The sequence below is a fragment of the Aulonocara sp. 'chitande type north' Nkhata Bay genome, linkage group LG11, assembly GCF_057382095.1.
Source record: "Aulonocara sp. 'chitande type north' Nkhata Bay isolate Kocher_YH1m ecotype deep benthic linkage group LG11, A_spYH_male_GT1.1, whole genome shotgun sequence".
NCBI classification, from domain to species: domain Eukaryota; kingdom Metazoa; phylum Chordata; class Actinopteri; order Cichliformes; family Cichlidae; genus Aulonocara; species Aulonocara sp. 'chitande type north' Nkhata Bay.
This window is the reverse complement of record NC_141354.1, coordinates 34,632,269-34,650,475: the sequence shown is the minus strand read 5'-3', so window position 1 is coordinate 34,650,475 and position 18,207 is coordinate 34,632,269. Positions and strand designations below refer to the sequence as shown.

The 18,207-nt window shown below is 39.7% G+C and overlaps 1 protein-coding gene across 1 annotated transcript in view; it reads right to left on the bottom strand.

Annotated features, from left to right (window-relative positions):
* thsd7ab (thrombospondin, type I, domain containing 7Ab) overlaps window positions 1-18,207 on the bottom strand; it is a 204,973-nt gene that overhangs the window by 21,956 nt on the left and 164,810 nt on the right. Inside the window, exons 21-24 of the mRNA XM_086312316.1 lie at window positions 17,409-17,524; window positions 16,728-16,845; window positions 12,265-12,410; window positions 10,430-10,604 (exon numbers count right to left, since the gene is read on the bottom strand). Of these exons, the coding sequence (XP_086168442.1) occupies window positions 10,430-10,604; window positions 12,265-12,410; window positions 16,728-16,845; window positions 17,409-17,524 (555 nt within the window). The remainder of the gene's footprint in view (window positions 1-10,429; window positions 10,605-12,264; window positions 12,411-16,727; window positions 16,846-17,408; window positions 17,525-18,207) is intronic.

Genomic DNA, 18,207 nt, shown 5'->3' with positions numbered 1-18,207 from the left:
TGACGCATGAAACAGAAGTGCCACAAAACTGAAATGTGCAAATCACGTCAAAGGGGGGGGAGTTCCTCGTTTATTTAAGATGTTGAGCGATGTGATCAAACTTTCTAACCTTCAGTTCTTTGTGTAAATGTAATAAATAGTAGCACTAAATTTAAGTTTTCGTGACATTGCTATGGTGTGGCTGCTGACATTGTAAATTACAGCAGAAGCACAAAAGGCAGCCGAAGCAGCCGGCTCACACATTACATTTACTTGCCGTTGCTTTAAAATGCAAAGCGAGAAATGGAGGACGTACCGATAGGTATACTCGAAATATTACACTTTTATTTATGGTGCAATAAATAAGCTTGTGCCCTGCAGTGTGTGAGCTGTTGATTTCCCCCCCTATTGTTTTCAACCCAGCACCTTCGCTTTGTTGTTGTGGTTTTGTCTGCATTTTTCTAGTTTCTGTAGTAGAAAAAAATACCTCTTCAGACTTTTATTTCGTTCCTGCACCTTGGAAGTAAGTGAAGTTTTGCCAGAAACTATTTGTCTGTTGTCTTATACTTTGTTTTGATGACTCCTTTTGTAGACAAATGGTTACTGCTGCTTATGTTAAATACCCACTTCTATTTACTTCCAGGAAAAGTGCTTCTAGTGCAGCAGGAAAGGACCCACCACTGGTGAGGCCTGGGATACCCAATCTTGGCTTTTAAAACAACACTCTGCAGAAGTGTTTATGAGCTGTATACATCCTACAGCTGTGTTCTCAGACTGCTCGCAAGGCTATTAGGCGGCCCACGTGTTTAGAATTTATCAGTTTATTTCCATACTGCAAAAATTAGATCACATATTTGGGACAAAGTTTTGTTTCCTAACATAGCAAAATGTGTACGAGACTGGATTTATTGCTGATTAATAATGTAACCATTACAGTTTTTACCGAATGCCTAAACACTAACTGTGATTCCTGTAGCACAATTTCTAAAACTAGTCAGACTTATAGCAAAACCACTCACTGAGTGTGCAAAACTAAAAGCACAAAAACTGCTTTGCACTCAGTTTGCAATTTTGTAACACACACTTTGCAAAACTGTAGGCAGAATTCACTGCACAACACTCAATTTCCAAATTTCCAACACACTCCTAGCAAAAGTATACACATGTATGGCTATCATTAACACTAATTTGCCAACTGTCTGGCACACTTTCACATGTGAAAACTTTCTTAGATAATTCGTTCACTTTGCAATCAGCCTAAGCACTATAATACAGGTAAGCTGTGTGTGCGGAGTACAATGGAGGGAGCAGAAAGAGTGAGAAGTAGAGGAGGCCGAGGAAGAGGACGTGGAGGTGAAGAAGTAGGATGAAGAGGACGACAAGGACAAGGAGGAGCAAGAGGAAGACGAGGAGGGGGCAGAGGAAGCATGTTCACTGCAGACCAAGTAACCCATATAGTCATTATGGCGATTGCAAATAATCCTATACTTGGAAATAAACACTTGTGTTTGTTTTGATGTGTTTGAATAAACACCAGTACTTGAAGTTTGGATCCCTCTATGCTTATGGATCTATGACAGAAGTATGAGCTCAAACTGACATAGCCTACCTTGTGCACAGGGAAGGCAAACGCCAGATGTGTTTTGTATTCATACCATCAGTGTGCAGTTGGCGCATTGTGTGCTTAGTAGATGATGGCTTGTGTGTACTGTTTGATACGGAAACACCATTTTTACGAAGGTGTGTAGAGTTAATCTAGCTGTGTTTGCTTTTGCAAGAGAACTACAATGTTTTGATGATTGGGTGACAGGTTTTCTTATTTGTGTGAAGAGTTTTGCAAAATTAGCCAATAGTTGCAAAAAAAGGGCTTAAGCAATCAGAAAAAACTGTAAGAGACATGGGCAACTTTTCCCTTTTATGGATAGTTTATTGTGACAAGTGTGTCACAACAGCAAAGCTCCTAGTTTATGGGTATTTAAGCCCAATGATAAAATACTTTAAACATGCAGAGTGGTGTATAAGTTATAAAGGAGAGGGAAGGGAAGGCAAGCTACTCAACTTCAAAATACCCAGTGTGTCTTTTCTGTGCTCTATAAGAACAACTTTGGCACTGGACCTAATTTAAATCAAATGTAAACAAAGGGATTTTAAATTAACCGGTACTGTACACATACAGTAAGAATAAACAAAATTCTCCCCCAGTTTTTGATTGCTGCTAAGCTCTACGACTTTGCAGATATTTCATTTTAAAAGCCATCCAAGAGAGGAAATGGCAGACCGTGCCCTTTCAACAGCTGGGAAACATTTATGAGAACATCTGTCCAAAAAGTACTAAAGTTCATTGACAGTCACAGTGAACAAAAAAGGGCAAAATGCATCAGGCTATAAATACTTAATCAGTGTTTTATGATATAAATAAAAGTGTCAGTGTGATAGGGCATGGCTCTATTGTTACAAGGAAACCTTTAAAAGCTGAGCTCTACATTAGCAGCAACAATCATCAACTATTTATTAAAATGATCAAATCAACAGGAAAATATACTAAATATACATTCACTGGCCACTTTGTTAGGTACACGTGTTCAGCTTCTCATTAACACAAATGTTTAATCTACTAGTCACATGGCAGAAGCTCAGTGCATTTGGGCTTGTAGATGTGGCTAAGGCGACTTGCTGAAGTTAAAACTGAACATCAATTTGAAGTGACTTTGAATGTGGTATGGTGTATCTGAGAAACTGTTGATCTGCTGGGGTATTGCTGCACAACCACTGGAAAATGGTCTGAAAAGGTCAAGGTAGGTCAAGGTAACTTTATTTATACCCATAGGCAAGGTAAATTTGCTTTACAGAAAAAATGACAGCATTTGGCATCCCTTTAAAAACACACATACCTAGTAAAGATATAAACCTCACTGTGGCACATATATAGTAATTTTAATATTTCGAATCAAAAACAGTTCTTATTTAATTCAGTGACAGCAACGGGGACAAATCTATTTTTATAACGCTTTGTCCTGCATCTCGGAAATAGAAACCTCCGTCGTGAGGGAAGAAGCTGAAATTCACCCCTTAGAGGATGGGAACCATTTTTAAGGATTGATAAAGCCATCCTCTGTACCAGCTTAGAGTACAGGGACGCTAAACAAGACTGTGGCTCACCTATCAGACGGCTGGACCATCTCACTATCTGATTTAGAGAGTTTTTCTCTGTGACAGAGGTCTGACCAAACCATGCCACCAAACAAAAGGATAAAACAGACTCAATAAAAAAAAAAGAAATTAACTAGCGAGCTTCAGTTCTCTGGGTGTGAATGGCTTGTTCACATCAGAGGTAAAGACCAGACTAAACACACAGAAGGGCAACAGTAACTCAAACACTTGTCAAAACCAAGGTATGAAGAAGAACATCTCTGAACAAACAACACGCCGAAGCTTGAAGCAGGTCAGCTACAGCAGCAGAGAGTTGTTGTTAACCATGTCCAACCCTTTATGAAGGATTATGTCCAGTGTTACAAAGGGCACTGTACTCTGCAGCAACTGTGTGATGCTTGCTGAATATATGTCATAAAGAATTAAGGCAGCTCTAAAGGCAAAAAGGAGCAGAACGTGTACCCAATGAAGTGGCCGGTAAGTGTATATTCCCAGTTCCTTCTTCAGCTAAAGGAAATAAAGCATTATAACTATGAAAAACCATTGTTTTGTCACTTTAATTAGGCAAACACCGCAGAAAAATCAATTTTAATGACTATGCTATGGATTGTGACTTTAAAGCTGGTTGGGCTGAGTCTTTTTTTTTTTTTTAAAGGTGGCTAAATCACACCCTGACTGCTGGACTCTGTGCACTAACCAGACAGGAATAAAACATTCAAGGTCCTATAGTAATTATACAAAACCTTGCATCTGTGTATAGTTTAACATTTCACAGGTTTTGCTTTGTTTGGTCATATATCACATAAATCACAACAGATGTCCAGCACAGCATAAAGACTGTGCAGAGACCTAATCAGTCACCGAAATTAAACAAGTCATCCTGTGCGGGTCGACTGTGGGCTGACACTGCCAGATTTGTGGGGTTGTTACTCGCTGAGGCTACCCATGCTGAAAATGCATGTGCACATGGCACACTAACGAGCGTAGTGTGTAAGCATCCTCCAAAGCTTCAGAGCCTCGGTCTTATTTTTGGTACACTTGGTCTCGCTCTGCTTGATAACTATTATGTTAGGTATGGCTGTCGCAATATCACATTTTCATTACATAATTATCATGGCCAAAAACATAAAATCCAATTTTGGTTACATGTTTAACATGTGGGATAAAACCAAGCTCAGAGTCAAAAATAACACCCAGGTTTTTCACTTGTAGCAAAGGACATAGTGAAAATGCCTCTAATTTAGACAAGAGTTTCTCTCTCTGAGCCTCAGGACCGATGATTAAAACTTCAGTCTTGTCCTGGTTAAGCTGTAAAAAGTTTTCTGCCATCCAAGATCTTATAGGTTGTGGAATGATCTACCCTTGCATGTTAGGCAGGCCTCTTCTCTTTCTGAATTTAAAAGTCTTCTTAAAACATATTTATTCGCTGAAGCCTTTGGCATTGATTAGAGGGGTTGACTCAATTTGTTTTAACATGTTTCAATTTATTTTAGTTTTTTAGTTATTTATTTTATCTTATCTTATCCTCATTTTAATTTTCTTTACTTATGCTATTAGCATGTACAGCACTTTGTGAACTCTGGTTTTATGTTAAAGTGCTTTATAAATAAAGGTGGTATGTATGGTATCCAAGATCTTATATCTAAAATACAGTTAAAAAGGACATCCATTGGTCTGGTGTCATCAGGAGACACGGAGATGTACAGCTGCGTGTCATCAGCGTAACTGTGGAAGTTCACTCCATGCCTCCTGATGACACTGCCGAGAGGGAGCATATACAAATTAAAAAGTACAGGGCCTAAAACTGACCCTTGGGGCACACCACATGTCATTTTATGGATCTTAGAGGAGCATGTATCCATACTCACCATAAAAGTTCTGTCTGAGAGATAGGAAGTGAACCAGTTATGTACAGCACCAGAGAGGCCCACCATGTGTTTCAGTCTGTTTAAAAGAATAGCGTGGTCTACTGTATCAAAGACTGCGCTTAGATCCAGTAGCACCAGGACTGAGAGCTTTTGGGAGTCCCAGTTACATCTAAGATCATTTAGAACCTTTAGGAGAGCAGTCTCTGTGCTGTGGTTCACCCTAAATCCAGACTGGAATATCTCCAGGATCTGTCTATCATTTAAAAAAAAACATTAATCTGAGTAAAAAAAAAAAAAAAGTTTTTCTAAAATTTTACTTAAAAATGGTAAGTTGGATACAGGTCTGTAGTTATTAAAATCATTACAATCCAAATTGCTCTTCTTCAGAAGGGGCCTCACCACCGCCGTTTTAAAGGCAGCAGGGAAGACACCCAACGAAGAGAGCAATTCATCATGTATCATATCCATAAAGTGTTTTAAAAAGTGAAGAGGGGATTGGATCTAAAAGACATGTGGTGGGTCTCACTGTGGAGAAAACTTTCTTAACCCTTGTGTGGTGTTCGTATTTTTGTTACTCAGCCAGTGTTCATGGGTCTGGTGGACCCGCTAGAGTTTTGGCTTTCCAAATTAACACTATCAAACAATTTTATGTTAAATTACTCAACAGATGTTTACTTCATCCCAATTACAAGACATATGTACAGCAAACATGGTTAATTTTTTCCCTTTACCTTTGTTAGATCACATTTATGAATTAATGTGCTTCTTGTTTTTCTTTTATATAAAATGTTATAAATAAATCAGTTATAATCAAGTGGAGTGAGTGGAAAGACACAACACATTTACACGTGAAAAAATAATTAATTGTTTAATTTTTCTTTTGAAAAAAACTGAACACGGGTCTCACAGACCCGAACACCATACAAGGGTTAAGGTTCTCAGCATTAACCAGGACAAAGCTGTCCAGTGTCTCCTCAGGTACAATCGAGCCCTCAGATGTGTTTAAAATCATATCGCGAGAAGATAAAATATCAGATCTGATGGCGCTGATCTTTCCCCTGAAGTGGTCTGCAAACTGCTCACAGAGCGAGTCTGTGGGGGTTCTTTGGGAGCTGTTAAAATCAGGGTTAAATAAATGATATATGGTGGAAAAGAGGACCTTGGGATTATTTTTGTTATTACTGATTATTTTGGCGAAGTATGAATTTCTTGAATTCCTTAATGTATTATTGTACATTGTTGCTCGCAAAGTATTTCATGGTTGCTTGCATTTTTATTTTTCCTCAATCTCCTTTCTGCGGCCCTGCAATTTCTTTTGAGTTTTTTGACTCCTTTGTTTCTCCAGGGTGATGCATGTTTTACGTTAATCTTTTTAGTGGTGAATTGAGCAACGGAGTCAAGGCTTTTCTTCAGTTGGCTGTTAAAATGATTAAAAATAAAATCATAGGGTGCAGGTAAAATCACAGGGGGGCATTCGTCTAAAACCTTGGTAAAATTTGCAGCCACTTCAGAGGTTAGATAGCGAAAGTGGTAAAATGGTCAAATAAAATTTGTTTGGTGGTGAGTGTGTTGTTGGTTAAAGATGCAGTCCCACCACCTCTCTTACCACTTCTAATAGAAAAAGAGAAATTAAAATTTGGTGGGAGGCCTTAGTGAGAACAACTTGTGCATCTGAACCCAGCCATGTTTCAGTTAAAAATAAACAATCAAGTTTATTATCTAAAATTAAATCATTAATAATAAAAGACTTGTTCAACAGAGAGCGGATATTTAAAAGTGCCATACTGATTGAGACTGGTGGATTTTTGACAGTAGAGTTCAATGGATGTTGACATTTTTGAAGGGGTCGGAGGTTATTAATGTTTTTGGAGTTACTGGATCCGAGTTCACATCAGGGGTAAAGACCAGACTAAACAGAGTTTTGTGTATTACTGTTAAAAGTGGAACAAATATAGATGCTGGGACCAGAGGGACATCAGTCAGTGGCGGACAGATCAGCAGGTAATGTCGGTTTGGTCTAATGTTTATAAGCTAAACTGTAAGCCATCTTTGAAAACAGCTGTGACCAGCAAAGCTTTGGACTCTTTCACATGCTCGAGTTACATTGGAAGGATTTAGTGGGGTTTGCCATTTTGAATTCTTTCCTGAACTAAAACCTTAACAGAATAAGGAGTAAGAATAAACAGTACTGCACTTCGAACTCTTTGCCGTGTACATCTAATTAGCTTACGGCCTTAATAGGAGCCACTTGTCACTTCCAAATCATTATTCAGCTAAGTCCATTGTGAGATCAGAGGTTATATTAAAAAAAGGCCTGTTGGTCCTGGATGCAATCGAGGTCATGGTATGATTAGTTCCTCTCTCCTGCTCTTTATTGGATTTGGCTAAGTTTACAGCTCCAACCAACATAATCAGGGATAACAATACACTTGGCAAACTCATTTATTTATCATCCCAGAGTGCTGCCTTCAAGTAATCAGGGTGTCTACAGGTATAAGCAAGCAATGTAAGACTTTTTAATGCCACTTTAAATGAAATTTAAGACCAAAAGGGCAGTTCGATCGTTAAGCGTTTCCAGGCACCCGCTTTAACCACCAAGAGTAATTGCGGATTTCCAGCTATTTCCCGTTAAACTTGATCTTTCCATTTTTGTAGGCTAATGAACAGGCTGCCTAAGAAAGCATTCGTCTTTATCAAGAGGATGCTTTTTGCCTCAGATCTGTTCTCTCACAATGCCCCACCCTGTATCTAGTGTGTATTTAAGTGTGTACAAAGCCACTTTTGTCAGTTGGAGGAGGAGATTTGAGCCCACTAGTGAAGCTCGTGTTGCCCTTAATGCCTCAATAAAGGCCTTATTTGTTTCTCTCTTTTTACTCATGGGTTGAATTTTCCTGACCTTTTATTGTCTGGACTTATTTAACAATTTTAAACGGCGTACATAAATCAATTCGAGCAGCCTTTGTGTATGAGATGCACCATTTTAGCTGGCTCATGCCTCTGCTGCTGCGCCACGTTTCACCCAAGCCTTTCTTACAATCAAAACACAAATACATCTTCAATCTATTCTCCTCTTAATCAGCATCTCCATTCATACGTGAGGTGAATAAATGAATAAAATCTACACGTCTCCGTACAGCAGATTGTGCAGTCGTATCTTGGCTTGCCATTTTGTCTTTTTATTTCAAGCCCTGAGGATCTTTTGTTATCTCGCCCACACAGATTATTGATTGCACCTTTTTTTTTTTTTTTTTACTATTATTTTATCTCTCTCACTGTATGTGTGAGTGTGTTCAAATAATTTTTACTTCTAGGTTTCTTTGCTGTACAAATGGAATCAATTGAATTGTAGGGGTCACAGCTTTCATTTAGATTCTCCTCTCTGTCTATTTCACTGGAAGAGCAGGTGGTCCAAATATTTTGTGCGTTCCACATGAACCAGTTCCTGACGGCTGTGCCTCTGGCTTGGCCGGACACTTCAACATACTAGCAGGGCTTTGCTCTGGGGAGGACTGTGAGCGATCGCCCTTTGACTGTTGTTCTAACGATAACCTCAGCGTGTTTTACTCTTCTCGTGTGCTGCGAGAGGTGAAAAGAAGCAGCTGTGACTTACAGCTGGAGATAGATACCTTGTGAAATTGGAGAAAATGATAGAAACTATGAAGTGAATCGAAAACCCACACATATGCAGAGTACAGCTGTCATGATTTGAAAAAGCAGAGAAGACAAGAGTGCTCTCTAAGCTGATGCAGGCGATGAAGTAGAGAACCCAAAAGTAAATGAAACTCCCATAAAAAAACACAGTTAGACAAAGCTTTGGTCATAATGTAGTCCATTTATTCTGACTTGAGCTATGCTGCTGCTTCTCATTTTAGAGGTCATGATAGATAGTGAGCTCTGTTAGAGTTTCGAGGTAATGCTGAGACCAAACCCACACGCAAAAGACCAACTTTCAGCACCTCAAATAACAACTGCCAAACACATTTAGGCATTTCAATTCACTTGGCTTTTAAACGTTACAACAAAGCTTGTTTTAATGTGTATTTAAATGCTCATAATGGCTTCCCTGTAGTATACATCAGACTGCTGAGAAGTGTCGACTGTGCTGTGTATGGAGAGTGACTTGTTGAAGCTGAGAGCAGCGACACAAAACAGTTTCAGTGTCCACATGCGCCACTTTTAAACACTCTGTGCACCGTCTTACAAGCACAGCATTTTAAAATGCTGATGTCATAATTCCCACCCCTTCTTGACTCTGATTGGTTTGTGAGGAAGAAGTGACGTTACATAAATTGTAAAAGCTGAACGATGAGGGTGTTTTTACACTCGGAGCAATAAGCATTGATCACATTGAGCTTCATAGGATTTGCATAGAAAACTGCTCTGTGGATTAAAGCCTTAAATCACTGCTTTAATAGACAGGTAATGAAGACAGATAATTAGTAAACACTAGTCTCAAACACCTTCTACAGATATGATGATGTATGAGCATGTATTTACCTGAACGCTAGATTAACTGACACATCTGTATCAGGATCTTCAGCGCATGACAACCGATCCAAGTACTCAAGTGATGTTGATGTTAGCAACTATTGCTATTTCTAACTTTGTCTCCTGCTAGCAGCATCTGGGGTTGAAGTGCTGAAAACTGCAGCTCCTCTGGTGGCCACTTGAGGCTGACGCCAAAAGTGTAGAGTCCCCGTAGGCTCCTATGTCAAAATGCCCAATTTCACAGATATGAAATTAACATGTTCACAGCACAGCACACCCCTTCATATCAACTGTCCAGGTAAAGTTTGGCCTCTAACTGACAGATGTGTTATTGCTGTCTGCTCGGTCTCACAGCTAGACTAATTCCAGTCATTGAACTGGACCTCCTGTTTGCAGTGTTAGTGCTTTTGGGAGTTATTTTAATGAAACTATCTGAAAAATATTGCAGATTGCTGTGCGGTATAGCCCTTCCAGCACTAATTAGCACTGATAACCGTCTGGTTTAAAGTTGATTACTCCTGGATCCAAAAGAACAACCTAGCAACAATCTAAATGCTAATAAAAAATAAACCCAAAAATCAAGGGGCTCTTTTACATAAAGTCTATAGACTCCTTGTGGGTACTTCATGCCTGATCAGTTTTACTGACAGAGACTGAGGTTAATAGTATCCAGCATATTGCTGCCATAGCTTACTATTACTTTGTGTGGCAAAAAGCTGATTTGGAGGAGCTATTTCAGTCACAGAATATTAAAGAAAATTAAAGTAAAGTAAAGTAAGAGTAAAGTCATAATTGATTAAATTTTTTTCATTAGAGAACTTTTTTTTAATAACAGTGGACTGTGCTTCTAATTGCTTCTATTCAGTGCTTGGACTTTCCAAGGTTGCTCATGCAGCCCAAACAACAAATAATTACCACTGAAACCTTGAAGTCAGCATTATTACCTGGACATGGGAGGACACAGCTCTCTTTCAGTCTGATCTGCTTGTCTCCATCGACAGCCACCTCCAGGCTGCTGCACAGCTCCTCGTCCACCAGGCTGCCCTCGCCATCGCTGGAGCCGTCCGACACGAAGCAGGACAGGTTCCTGAAGCGCATGCCGTGTCCACAAACCACATTCTGACAGGACATAAACACCACAGAAGAAGACAGAAGGTGATGAGTTAACACAGTGAGGGAAGGGGGTGTCACACAAACCTGCAGCAATCTGATGGCAGTTTAATAATCCTAGTAAATTCAACTTCTGCCATTTGAATTGATGGAAAGATCAACTAAAGTCAAACAAATACAAAAAGTGTTTATGCGTCTCAAACATTTTAAGAGAAGAGTAAAAAGCATCGCTGAGCTGAGCTGTAGGATGAAAAGCTGCAGGCATTAAGCTGCACACCTCCAGCTTCTCAGCAAGGCAGCATACCTGACCTGGAAATGTATTGTTGCTTAGAACAGAATATGTTCTATATATTTGCAATATGTACAGCGGTTTGTATTTTTACAGAAACAAAAGAGCACAAATACAAACATGGATGAGTTAAACCTCTACTTTTTAAGCTGTCATTCGTCTGGAAATTGTGTGAACTGTAACAAATGATTAAAGGGGACCATTTTCCACACTCGGATAAAGGCAGAAAATTAAGGTCAGGGATAGCATCTCATGCAGGACTGCACATGTAGACCACTTGTTAAAGTGCCCTTGTGGATTTTATTATGTGGGTAAGACTGGTAGGGCGTTGAAAACACAAAAGCAGTATTGGAAATAACCTTCTATTGGCAGGCGGGCAGTACAGAGTGTCTGCTGTTCTTGTTTTGACGTTATTGGGACACTAAAGAGTGGAAGGGATGGAGAAAAAATCCTGGTGGATTAAATGAAGAATTGTTATTGTCCTGTTTTGTTTTATGAGTAGAGATCTATTAAAATGTATTTTAATAGATAAAAGTATAAGGAAGATAAGCTTCCCCATATATTTTCAGTCTCTTTCCCGTGTGGGAGTTAAATTGTCCTTTATATTTGTTCATGAAAGAACAAAATATCTCACAGGATCATTCTATCTGATACATTTTCTGCTAATATTTGCATTTGCTTAGTTAGGTAATATCATTTGGGAGTCCTCCAGGCTGGGTCCTGATTGGAGTTTGATAAGAGGTTACCACCCACAGGATGGTTTGCCTTTTTCTGAAGTGAATGCAGAGTGCATTTAATAAAATGTCGACTGTCTCTGCCTCTCACTCTCACACAGCCGAGGAAGGCAGAGGTTATAAGCACTTCCTTTTTGATCAACTTAAGTGAGGGGCAGCAAAGGATGTTAGTAACAGATGACATTACCTGTCTCTGTGTGTCCCCATAAAACCACATTTACTCTTGAAAAGTTTTGCTTTATGTCATAAAGTATTGCACTGGATGCTTTTAATAATCTGACCCGGTGCCACACGATGCAAAATTGAGTGTACAGGCTGCCAAATTTCTTGGCAAAGGTATTGGTTTACAGTAATGCATCAGCATTAAAGATGCATTAGATTGATTTTTTTTTTTACTGTCCATCTCTCAAAATAACCGTATGAGTGGGGAAATGATGAGCTTGTTCATCAATACTAAAGACTCCATTATTTTTTATCAGGTTCTTAGACTTCACCCTCCTGAAATCCACCTTCTGGCTCAAACTGTTTTAGAGTATTGATCTCAGCTGTGCCTGAGCTCCATTTCTTGTAGCTGACAGAGGTCGATACAATTATTAATGTTTAATGTACCTGGATTATGGTATAACTTTTATATGTATTGACATACCTCTACCCGACACTCAGACCAGGGGCTGTACTGCCAACGGTAGCAGGGTCGGACAGGACAGGGTTTCCACTGCTCCATCTGAGAAGGGCACGGTCGGCCATCGCCCTGAGAAGCCTGAACCACCGACCGCTGTCGCCACATCTTACCTGGAGAGTAAAAAAGAAAAAAAAAAAGGTTAAATTTATCTCTGGTTTTCTGTGGATCTCCCATTAGACTTTTATATAAGCAGGATTTTGTTACTTGTTGATCTAGTGGAAATAGGTTAGTGTCGCAGAACTGTCTTTATTGAGTGAATGTCTGTCTTTTTGTTCCGTCATTTTTTCCTAGAGCATCTCCACACCCATAAGCACGTTCAATTCATGATTTTTTTAAGACTTTCTCCACTTCAAAATGTGTTCCCTACTGTGAAAGGAAACAAGATTATCATTAGCAACTTAAAGAAGTCCAGACGCTTTTCTTTGCAAGCTCCTTTGACTACGATGACCTGGATGACTGAGAACCTTCACAGCCGAGATTATCATTGTTATCCTGAATGGAAAATGAAACCCCTACGGCATACAGTGCAGTTTTTCCTTCTAAAGATGTCCAAGTAATGAGCTTAAATCACCAGGAGTAACGATATTGTTCCAGCCATTTGGTGTTAATGTTGTGCGCTGACGTTATGCAGAGTTTTGCAGACCATTGTCTAAATGTTGCTGCTGTGTACTGTCACCAGGGGGCAGTCCCAAAATTATATGGAACCACCTTTAATGTGGGTTACTCTTGCTTGTGTTTGTGCTGTTGTCGTTCCTTTAGCGCAGAAAACTATTCACTCTTGATTTTTGGAAGACTTGACAAAGTCAGTGCAGTAGCATAATCTTCTCAGTTTTACAACTGTCATGAACCAATGTTTGTGTTCTGGTTTGCATCACTGAAGGCAGGTATGTTTGACCGTGCGTCCACTAATGGTGCACATTGCAAACACTGCTGTCACATTCTCCTATTTCTCTAAGCAGCCCAGGGCCTACTACACATGCTGCAGTGGTGGGCTAACTGGGGTTGGGGTGGCAGTCAGCCTGATTGGGGCAGGACATCCACTGGACCCTTTCCTTCTGGGAAAAACAAAGTTCCTGTCCCTTTACTGTTTTGCTTGACATTGTTTCCCCCTTGAAATGTTTTCAGCAGCAGACAGTATAGGGAAAGTGAGGCTTATAGGGAACCAATCCAAAGTTTAACAATGTCAATAGTATAAAGACGCTACATTGTGAAGTAAAGATTTACTTCATATGAGAAGTTGAAGCAAAGAAAGTCACTTTTACTTGTTTAAGTAGAACTGAAGTAGAACAACAGGTTCCTGTGTTGAAAACTCTCCACCCCAGCACTGAAATCTGAGCATTTTGTTTTACCAGCATGAGAGAAAATTAATATCAGGAGGGTTTTTTTTTTTCTTCAAAGCCTCTGGAGCTCTTGGTTTCTTGATAAAATAATACAATTAATGCAAAGTTCAAAGAGACTTTTCCCCCCCTGAACAATAAGCTAAACACAGAAACACATGCAGTGACCATTGTGGTGTGCCACACAGCAGTCATCCATTCCTTCTATAAACAGCTCATTTAAATTCATGTGTATGCGTTTGTTTTGAATGTATTAAATTAATCCTACGGCGCACAATAGCACTTCACTTAACAGAGCAGGAGTTTCTAAATGGCATGAAATACTGCACCTTTTTTCCCTTTACCATCTTGATTGGTTCTTGGTCAACTTGAGTAAAAAGGCTTTTATTCCACATCAATCAGAAAAACCTCTTTAAATAAATCCAATTCATCGCAGAACCCCGGAGACCATTTGATTTAAGTGCAGAATTGATGCTATGAATTAACTGAAAGACTCGACATAGAAGCCCTTCACACACGTTTCTAAAAGCAACCTTCCTGTCTACCTGCTTTAAACTGCCCACTCTCAACTCTCACAGCCCTCCATTTGTTGCATATTCCACTTACATTTTCACACTGACAATCCAGCAAAGTGCTCACCTCAAAATCCACCTTTACCAACCTACATTGGCTTTCAACACATAAAACAACCAGCGTTCCCACACATTGACACGCAAACTGTACAATTTCATATCCCACTCCAATAAAAAAAAACAACTTCCCCCACACATACACAGAAAAAACGCACATCAAATAAGGTCCCCGCCTTTGCCCTTTTTTATTTTTTGTAAAAAAAAACTTTTTTTATCTTATTCCTTTTGATTTACCAACTATTGCTGTAGCGCCCTTTCTTCAAAGGGCTCCCTCGGCCCTGAGGAGCAGGAACATATAATGGGACAGAATCAATTGTGTGAACTCCTGGAACAACAACTAGGCAACAGGACGACAAATTTTCTATGGTCATTTGGAAAGACTATAACACAGTAACTTTGACTTAAATAAAGACTCCCTCTGCTTTGTTTGTGGGAGTTTTTCTAGCTAGCTACATTTGGAAATGTCTGAGATGCGTGTCTCCCAAATACACGCTTTGGTACCATGTGTACATAACATGTATGTAGCCCACAGTAAGAAACAGAAGTAGAAACTTTTTGTAGGAATTAGTAATTTGGTTTTTGTTATTTATTTATCATTAGTTTCTGACCTGGATGGATAATTTAATTTTTAATCAATAGAATTTTTTGTCCCGCCTTTAACTGTTCCCATTTTGGTTACACTGGTAAGGCTGCTTAGTCCCACATCAGCATGCATGTGAAATAACTCTGACCTTGCTCCTAGGTCAGGTTTCTTTTGTAGTTGGAGATTAAAAAAAAAAACCCAAATTAAACAAACTGAGAGTCCACAGACCTTCTGGAAATCCATAGAAGTACGCTGATCTTTTATTACAATGGGTGTCGAGCCACAGCTCATGTGGAACTCAATCTAATTCCCTAAATTGTGGTAGGACAGACTGTGCAAAACATCCATCCTTTGTTTGGCTAATTTCACACTAATAAACTGCCCAGATAAGCCAGCAGGCGTGAACTGGATAGCACTGACATTTAAAAGACCCTGGTCTGACTTTATTTTACTTTCTTGGTCTCTGTGCATGCACATCATTTTGATTATTGTTGTTGGTTGTGATACAAAGCACAACATTTTAATACAACCAGAACATTGTTCCATCATTTCTGCAGATGTGTCTTCATTGTGGTTACCCATCCTCCTTTTGCAGTTTGGCATCCTCTAGTATTTTTGTTACACACTGGTTACATATAGTTACACTTGGGGACATTAAACATGGCCAGTTTCAAAGGTCAGTGTTTCTACAAGTAATTCCCTGTTTCAGACAGTTTATTCCTCCTGACTCTGTACATCAGTGAGCATACATTTCCTTCACATGGTCATCTCATAAACACTTCTTCTCTTCTGTTTGTGGGAGCCAGTAAATCATAAGAAAGGGAGGAGGAGAAGCTTAAATGGCTTGTTTCAGATGACGTGTGAGGGCCTAGTATCAGATAAATAAGGAATATCTCAAACTCTGCAAGAAAAAAAAATCCTCTCCTACAGTTACATTTTTTTAAATGCACCACACACATGTACACAATTGACCACACTCCAATATGTGGTCACACCAGCTGTGGGAACAATGAGTTTTTAGACTACACCTATCAATAAACTTGGCCCACGTTTTGATTTCAAATGCACACCTGTAAAGTTTGGTAAAGCTGCCAAGAGTTTACATAAAACTGCATCCTGCACAGACAGACACACAGATGGATGGGTAGACATAGTACTAAGTACTAAAAACTGCTTGTTTGGCAGTTCTTGCTACAGTAAAGATGGACTAAGGAGGTAAAAACAATAATAGCTCTGTTATCACAGTTGGATCTTGTTTTTTCAACAGATAAATGGTAAATATAGATAAAGCAACAGGAATGTAAGGTGGTTGGAAATGGTCATTATTTTTTATTTGATAGGACAGTGTAGCACAGACAGAAAAGTGAGGGGAGAGAGCATGAGTGACAGACAGCAAATGGGATACATGGTACCTGGGCCACCTGCTCTACCAGGTGAATTACAAGTGTGCGTCAGGAGCCTGTGTTTCACCTGTTTTAGCTTTAGTCGTCTGTTGCAAATTCAAGAATCTATGTTTGGCCATTTGCCATTAAGACTGAAGTGCAACTTTACAATCTGGCATCCTCTTTTATAACACGTCTTAAAACATTTATAGACCATCTTAAACGTATATGTGCTTCATTATTTTGCCTGAACTTATTTATCTCGTTTACTTGTTTATGTTGGCATTTGCCTTTACTCCAGTGTAATCTCATTATTGCACTTGAAAAGAGCAACGGAAGTAAATCAATAAGATTAATGTGCAATTAATGATGAAAAGGAGGCGCAGTGTTTAGAAAAGTTGTCTTGTTCGTGAAAGGTTACCGATTTCATACTCCTGGATTTTGATGGCACTGGAAGCTGCTCGGGACAAAAACGTGTGTGTGAAATTCTCACCTTCTAGACCGCAGGTCTGTGAACACTCTGACCAGGCCGACCACTCCAACAGCTGACAGTTGACAGGACACTCGACCACACAGGAGATGTTCATCTGCCACTTCTTCTCCAAATTCATCTGCAGCACATGTTTCAAACAGCACATCATCAAATCATTCACATAACAGACAACCAATCATTACGCTGCAAACTCAACCTGCTATGGTCAGACACTGACTTGACCTCTCAGTACTGCAACTCCCAGAAGTCTCTGTTCTGGCAAAGGGCAGGTTTCCGGCCAGCTGAATTGGATTATAAAGGCTGCTGTGAAAACCATCCTGACACAGTGTGTTTTTGTGAATGAGCCAGATGATGAAGTGGGCCAAGGGTTAAATAGCTGTGGGGAAGGCTCTGCCACAGCCCGCCGGCAACAATTACATGGAGTTGACACATTATGAATGAATAAAACGCCCAGGCAGAAGCAACGACAACAATCTCTGCATGGGAATATTCTTAAATATTTCATGTTGCTTCGGGCTGAATAGTACTGGAACGGTGCGATAATATATTTTAATGAGTTATGTGATCACGTCATTAAGAAAAGAAATTAGAGTGTCAAACAAAGAAAGTAAAATTGGATTCTTCCAAGAAACAAAAAGGGAAGGTCCAAAAGCAAACACCTGAAGGATTTTCCAGTCTCACCTCTTCACAGAATTTTATATCCACCGATTTGCCATCGCTGCGAACGCAGTCAAGCATCCGGGTTTTGATGCCGCCGCCACAGACAGCGTTTGGACTCAGCTGACACGTACTCCAGTCTGAAGAGAAACAAAACATATTCACAATTTTACTAGTTTTAACATTAAAATTATTAACACAAATATTGAGAATCACCGCTAAAGACGGCACTGCTGTTTGTGCCTACGAACAGCAATTTGCCATGACCCCCTTTGAAGAAGTCACCTTATACCCAGTGGCATACCTCTTCCTAGTGTTTGGAATGCCCAGTGGCAGTCCTGTTATATAAATACCACCTGCAACGTAAGCTGGATTTTTTTGCATTGTCAAAAGGAGGATCTTCAACTTGAAATTCAGAAGTTAAATCTGCCAAGAAAGGCAGGCGAGAAGAAGCCAAAAGCCAAAAAACTTTCTTGTAAAGACAAGCTGTGAGCTGCCATGTTGGTTCATGTCAAGAAGTTGGCTCCAAAGGGTCCTCTTTAGACAGTTCAGGGTGTTAGGAGTGAAGCTCGAAAATGACAGTCTAGTCCTGGAAGAGAAATTTGTATGTGCAACAGTGAGAATGCAGAAGTGCTACAGGATACTCCTGATCTGATGGCTGTTGATGGTTTGTTCATGGTGAACGGTTACATTTGGGCCAGCTGAATAGCATGCTTGGAGTATTCGACACAATGCAGATTCTAAGGATGGTAGTGATTCTAACACAGGTCCTGATGTTTGTTTGTACAACTTCATTTTCAATGCTGACTCCAGGCACATTTTT